Source organism: Rhamphochromis sp. 'chilingali' (assembly GCF_963969265.1).
Source record: "Rhamphochromis sp. 'chilingali' genome assembly, chromosome: 16".
Taxonomy (NCBI): Eukaryota; Metazoa; Chordata; class Actinopteri; order Cichliformes; family Cichlidae; genus Rhamphochromis; species Rhamphochromis sp. 'chilingali'.
Window position 1 is genome coordinate 27,556,419 of NC_137943.1, and position 7,800 is coordinate 27,564,218.

General features: G+C 39.3%; 1 protein-coding gene across 1 annotated transcript; it reads left to right on the plus strand.

The window, feature by feature from the left end:
* Window positions 1-1,589: 1,589 nt before the first annotated feature.
* Window positions 1,590-7,371, plus strand: LOC308412920 (uncharacterized protein). The gene is made up of 2 exons (XM_080907614.1): window positions 1,590-1,947; window positions 4,475-7,371. Exons 1-2 carry the CDS (start codon window positions 1,677-1,679, stop codon window positions 5,416-5,418), a joined length of 1,215 nt encoding a protein of 404 aa, XP_080763740.1. The 5' UTR covers window positions 1,590-1,676; the 3' UTR covers window positions 5,419-7,371.
* Window positions 7,372-7,800: the final 429 nt, after the last annotated feature.

Consider the following 7,800-nt stretch of genomic DNA (forward strand, 5'->3'; position numbering starts at 1 on the left):
TCAACAGATCCAAAGTTGTTTTGCATTGTGTGAATAAAACATGTTTTCAATATGCTGTGTCTTCTTCAATCCTTCTTTATTTAAACTTTATCAGAGCAAACAAAGTGTTGGTGCTGAAGTTATAAATAGCCTTTATTGTTACGTTATAAAAATGCTGCTGGTATTTGCTTACAAAATACAAAAAACCATTAAAATAACTTCTTCAAGCTTCAAAAATCACTTGAAAAATAACTCGACTTCACTGTTCATTGCTTTTGATGGTTGACCCCTTGCATTTATCCACCTTGCACTACCTTTTCTCCTTACATATTCACCTTTTTCTACCTGCCTCCCTCTCACTCACACACATGTATTCTGTTTTGCTTCTGTAACCTGAAGCTGACGGTCTTTAAAACAAAAGAACTCATAATAGACTTCATAAGGCACAGACAGGTTCATTCCCCTCTTATTATAAAGGGAGAATGGTTGGATTCTGTCTCCATCTTTAGGTTTCTGGGCACTCACATCTCCGTCGACCATAAGATAAAGAAGAAGGTCCAGCAGCGGCTGAAATAACTCCGCGTCGTAAGGAAGAATAACCTGAACCAGAAGCTCCTGCTAGCCTTCTACTGGTCCTCAGTGGAGAGCGTGGACTCCAACTATCTGGGTGTTTGGTACGCAGTGGCCACAACTGACAACAGGAAGGATGAGCAGAGGGTAATTAACACCCCCCCCCCCCCCCCCCCCCAAAAAAAAAAAAACAACAACAAAAAAAAACATTGGCTGCCCTCTGCCTCTCTTCACAGGTGACCCCTTGAATCCCACTCACTACCTGTTTGGCCCACTGCCCTCTGGTCGACACCTCCAGACACAAACAGCTTCTTCCCGGGGCCATTCGGACTGCAAACAAACACTGTTCTCACACACCCCACCCCTGCCCACCAACCTCACCACCTGAGCCATAATGATTATAAATCCCTCATAATAAACGGAGCAGTGTTCTCTAATGTGTCTTTATATATACATCTATATACATCTATCTATCTATCTATCTATCTATCTATCTATAGATATATATACATATATACATCTATCTATCTATATGTATATATATATATATATATATATATATATATATATATATATACATACATATATACACATATACAGTATATATATATACACAGTATATATATATATATATATATATATATATATATATATATATATATATATATATATATATATATATATACATACATATATATATATACATACATATATACACATATACAGTATATATATATATATATATATACACATATACAGTATATATATATACACAGTATATATATATATATATATATATATATATATATATATATATATATATATATATATATATCCACATATACACACATCCACATATATATACACACATCCACATATATATACACACATCCACATATATATACATATATATATAAGACACATTAGAGAACACTGCTCCGTTTATTATGAGAGATTTATAATCATCATTATGTTTATTAGAAGTTTTACAGCCGTCGGTTTTACATCATATCCGCCTTTTCATTTTCCCGGAAGGGAACCAAAATAACAGCAGGGGAGTTGGATCTCACCACATGCATCAGCTGGTAGTTCAGCTTATAGCTGAGGTTTAATCTTCGGGTCATAGGATGTCTTTTCCCTCGTCGTTTCCTGCGCAGGTCGCAGCCATCATGGACGTCTTGGCGAAGGCGGCGGTGGCAGAAATCACGAAGCTGGTGGAAGACGGGAGTCTGGTCCTGCGCCTGGAGCTGAGTCGGAGGGAAGATGAGAATCAGGAGCTCCGAGCAAGTTTGAAGCTGATAGAGGCTGAGCTCAAGAAAGCTCAAGAAGCTGCCGCAAGCACAGCTACAGAAGCCAAACATACGCAGACTACAGCCGAGGAACTGGTGCTCCGAACGGGTAAGAAACGGCAACATCTGGAACCGACTAAACGAACCTTACTCAAAAAAATCTCAAATTTTAACTTCCTTTGCTTATAAAAAGGTTTACTGCACATTAGAACATAAATGATCATCCCTGTCATGTTGTGATGGTTCAAGTTTAGGTTCGGCTGAAGTATGAATCATTAGTAAGTGAAATGTATTCATAAAGCACACTGAAACGTTGCTTTGATTAATGGAGGACCACAAGAGCCACCCGCATCAAAACAAAGAATTCTGTGCTTAAATAATGAATTCTGCATTTGTAAATTCATTTTTGAAATAATTGTATTTATTCAAACATTATTAAATAATACATTACTTCAGTAGTTTATTTTAAATAAAAACACTATTTTAAAATCTAGTTTTCAAAATTAATTAGTAATCCATCAATAAATACTTATATGAATTTCACAAAAAAAGAATTAAACTCTCAATAAAAACCTCATTTCAAAAACTATTTTCGAATTCCAAATTAAAAAACTAATTTTCAAAATCTTTTTTTAAACTCAATATGAAAAAATAGAAATAAGTAAATGGTTTCAAAAACCCACGATTTACTAATAACATTTAAAATGGTGATTCCACTCCTCATTTGAAAATCCATTTCAAATGGAAAGAGTAAAGGGAAGTTAAAGTCCAGACTTAAAAGCACAGATGGAGGATGCCCTGCTTATGTCAAGCAGTAACAGTCTAAGGAGAAAGCTACTGGACTTTTTTTTTTGCGCCTGTCCCGTTTGGTTCTTTTGAGATCAGAATTATTGTCTAAAGGCCAAGAAAGTTGTCCAAAGGATTTACTTTACCAAATGGACCATCCCGGCCCTGCCGTATTGGTCTATTTGATTCACTTTGTTTTTAGTGTTAATTTTATTTTATTTTCACTTGTTACACATGGGACAGACGTCACTGGGGAAATGAAAGGGGAGAAAGAGAGGTAGGGAAAGAAAAACAGTGGGGAAGAGAAACTGATAAAGGGCAAAAAACAAAAACCAACAAAACAAACAGACAAAAAATACATATATCAATGACCTGGATCACCTGTTGAGAAAGAAAAATAGAGAAAACAAGCAAAAAAAGAGAGCAATAGAATAAACAACATCACGATGATCTATGTGAATATAACAGTAAATACTAAATATTAAACATTATTGTGCAGCACGTAGGATCGACAGCACACAGTGTGCTTTGAGGTAGGAGCCAAAAAGGGTGTAGTTTGTGTGTGTGTGAGCACCCGTGTGTACACCTGTGAGCATGAACGCACTTGTTTTAAAAGGTCCCTTTTAAAGGTCCCTGCTAGAGGGTGTGGGGGGCCATAGCCTCATCCTCCAGGGCATGAAGCAGGTATGGAGGAGATTCAGGCTCCAGACATCCAGAGGCCCTCAGAGCACAAGAGACTAAGGAAGACCAACAGAGGGGCAGCCGTGCCACTCTCCCGGAAAGAGCTGAGGAGAGCCCCAGATGAGGGGTCACTCAGCAGCCGCGGAGCAGAAGCCAGGGGGGGTTGCAGTGACGTGCCCGTGAGCTCCGCCGGCAGCCAGCTGTGCCAGAGTGACCGAGCCCCAAGCCCAGAGGCCGAGCGAGCCCCAGGCTCCAGGCCCCGACAAGCAGCCACCAGGAGTGAGCCAGTGCGTACCTGGACGCCCATCCCCGGACACAAAGAACCACCAATGCAGCAGCAGGGAGGCCCCACATTCCATTTCTTTTTGTTTCATTTAGTCCTTTCACCCCTCATTCAAGGGGCTTCTTCACTTCCTCATGACATGAGCCAAGGTCATTACCTCCAGATGTTTTAGGTGAAACCACGTTGAGACCTTGCCTAACCCTATCATCTGACCCACTGAGGTCATCTGATGTGAGGTTAAGGCTCAAGAGTGCATTAGAATAGAATAGAATAGAATAGAATAAATCTTTATTATCCCACCGATGGGAAATTTCGATGTTACAGAGCTCTTACAGCAAGGGAAAATAAAATATAAAAGGAAGACACAGGGTGGTCCTATAAACATAAACAACCGAAATTTGTATGTACAGGTATAGGTTATAGGTGCCTGAATCCTTTACCAACAATTTATTTTAGTCTTTGTAGTTCATTTATAAAGATAGTTAAATATAAATTTCTGTACACTGTCTTTCTAACTGCTGGGATATTTTTTTATTATGTCTTGGTCCAATTCGATGAATCAAAGAAATTCATTTTCTTTGACATTCATTTCATTTTCAGATTAAACTGACTGAATCTTTTTTAGCAATATATCAGTCAGATAAAACTCAAGAACTTATGAAGATAAAAACAGTTTATTGCAGTATATCAGGGACTTTCTAAACTTTGTAAAACCTGAGTTTATCAGGAAGCATCCTTTTGTGGCTGACATGTCTAACCGTTTCCAGTAAACAGCAGCACTAAAACACTTCTACTGGTGAAACTGGTTAGATGCTCTGTTGACTTGCATTTGTTGGTTGAGAATTGAAATCGAGTGTTAACACGGTTGTCATCCTTTTAAATGCAGACAAAAAGGAAGCTCAGGACATGGTTGCAGTGTCTCTTCAACCAAAAACTGCCCAAAATGTGACAGAAGAGAGCCAAAACATCTGGCCAGTGGTGAAGCACGAGCCAGAGGATGAACCTGCTAACATCGAAACAGAAGACAACACGGCGAGAACAGGTGTTTGCTTCAAGGCAGAGCAGGATGACTTGATGTGGCCTGCTTGTAGCATGTTTGAGAGTAACCCTGTGGCGTTGCAGCAGCACATGCAGATCCTCCCCTCTGACGCTGATCAGTATTCTCCTCAGAGCAACACAGAAAGTTCCTATAATTCTTTACTGTCTACCACAGAGGAAACTGCAGGCGCGCCAGTGAGAGCGGAGGTAGAGACGCACCCCGCGTGTATGGGAGGCATCGCTTTAGAGTCTGTTCATACTAAAGAGTTCAGATGTATTTCACCCCCTGCAGGCAGTCAGGGTGACTGCTTGCGAGCTGAGCCGTTACTCCCTCTGCCTCACGTGGAAACAGCCGCAGCAATCTCAGCAAGTTCAAATGCTGACGCTCCTAACCAGAGTAGAGATGTCTTTAAAGCCAAAAGGGTGATGAAGGTGTGCAGACCTAATCAGAAAGTCTACGTCTGCTCTTTGTGCAACAAGAGTTTCTCGTGCCTGTTTCAATTGGAGAAACACGTAGCCACCCACCAACCCTCCAAACGCTTCAGGTGCCTCGAGTGTGGGAAATCTTTCACCCAGAAGACCCGGCTGAGGACGCACCAAAGCGTGCACACCGGGGAGAGGCCGTTTAGTTGCAAAATCTGCGGTAAGATGTTTTCGAGGCAGGACAACTGCCTCAGACACGAGCGGTTCCACAGCGGGCTGGAGCCGTACAGCTGCAGGCAGTGCGGTAAAAGCTTCACGGCGCTTGGTAACCTCAAAATACATGAAGAGATCCACCTGCAAGGAAGATAGCGATCAGATACTGCAGCTCTCAGAGATGGACTGCGGTAGTTTGAACATTTGCATGAACCTTTTATTTTACAAGTGTGCTTTGACAGTTTTATTGGAGTGAATGAACAGAAACATAAAAAGCCCTCTGATTTGCATTACAGGGGGGCAGATGCATTAGAGTCATTACATTTATCGTTTGCTTTGTCTTGCTTTTCCATTGGACGCACACCTCTTTGTGAGATATTACACATAAAACTAATATAATTTGACATTTTGTCCCATTAATGTGACAAACTTCATCTCCTGGGAAATCTAAACATAAAAAACATCGTAACTGTTATTTTTGGAAAAAGTTTCTATGTCTTTTTTTCCTAATGGCATGATCACAATTAACCTAAAAAAAGAAGCACTGCTCTGGAGATTATTTACTTTTAAGGGAATATTATTGTGTTTTTGAAAAAAAAAAAACATATAGTAGTGGGTAATATGTATTGATGGGTAACAGATAATAGGTATTGATTTGTAAATAACTGGACATGAATAATTTGAGTTTATTATCTAATTTTTCTGACTAGGCAGCTCATTCTCTTTTTCACGACCATATGTGATGTAGATGTGAAATGTAAAAGTGAGGTCAGAGGTATAATTAGATATTTAGAATCCCCCACAGCAGTAACAATTCCTAAATGTTGCAAAAAACAAAGGCAGCAGACTTTTAATCAGTTTTAAAGATTAAAGACATTTTATGAAAGTTTGACCTTATTTGACCACAACCACCACAACCTACACAGACAGAATAAATTAAATAAAACAGAAACTAAAAAATAACCACTAACTGATAAATAAAGGCATTCTGGTGTTGATGCAAGAGTTAACAGTTTAACTTCCATAAATGTCAACTATTGATTGATTCTCATGCCGCGAGTAGGAACTACTAGAGAGGTGGGGAAGATTTTCTTTTTCTGTGTTCTCATATAAATATTAGATGGCCTTTAAATGCAGTCTGAGTAGCAAACGATTCTCTCAGGCATTGAAACTGCAAGAGCGTGGTGACGTGTGAAGGGCTCAGAGGAATATATTTGGTCTTTGTTTTCAGTTTCCCCAAACATACCACCAGCAGACTGTGTAGTGTAGATGTTCCTGTCGTGTCAGGGGCTTCCTGGAGGGTGTCTGCACTCATTTCTCTGAGAACAGCTTCTGTGGTTAACTCCAACAACTTATATGAACCAGCACTCTTTAGATGGCACATTGAACTGAAAAGATTAGTAAGAAATGGTTTGTTTATTGATGTTAACCGTGATGCTGATTATGCTCCCACGTGGATGCGCACATGGACAGCTGTGGTCATTGGGGTGTGTCGTTGTTTTATACTACTTTTAAGTCCACGTGCAGGGAGGACATTGCACTGTAGTTGCAGGGCACATGGATGCCTGATGATACCCTGCAGGTCCCTTTCAAATTCACAGATGTGGAAACATTTTTTTTTCCATAAGCCATTTGTGTGTTACTGTTTAGTAGACATTTCTGTGTTTGGGACATTTTTATGCAGTTTTAGATTCTTGTTCAAGAAAATGTTTCATTTGGAAGTTTTAGCTACCTTATTTCTTCTTAATTTTTAATTCTTCAATGACTGTACAAATACTCAAAGAAAACTGTGATTGGTGTGTTTGTAACTTTGTCATACTTCTGTACTCAGAAGTATTACAGTGCCTTGAAAATATACTGGTATCTGTTGTTGAAACATGTCTGAAGAAATTAAATGGTTGGTCCTTTTCTAATATTTGCCCTTGTGATGTAGTTATTAGCAGGACAAACTGTATGTGACTGAAGATTACTTGTCAGATCTTAATTACACACATTTAATTAAAAAGTAAAAACTTTTAAGTGCGCGAGAGATTATGATTGTGTGTGTGTGTGTGTGTGTGTGTGTGTGTGTGTGTGTGTGTATTCATTGTCTTTTGTGGGGTTTTTTCCCAACAGTTTAATAAAGTGCAGACAACACAACAATGAGTTAATTGCATTTTTTTGAATTGAAAGTACATTTTTCATTTAAAGCTTCAACTCTGGGTTTCAAATGGTTAGATACATCTGTATAACTGCTCAAATATCTAATCAGATGACAGTAGTTCAATCCATTTAGGCCTTTAGACATGGTCAGCAGGATCGGTTCAAATCAAGCATCAGCATGGGGAAGAAATGTGATTTACGCGACTTTGAACGCAGCATGGTTGTTGGTGTTAGATAGGCTAATCTGAGTAGTTCAGAAACTGCTCATCTACTGATATTTTCGTCGATCTCACGGCCCATTGTTAGTCAGTGGTGCTAGATTCAGTCATGCAAATATACTATTTATAAGGTTGGGGAAACCTGCGGTCAGCAGAGAATGAAGACGTCACTTTGCCT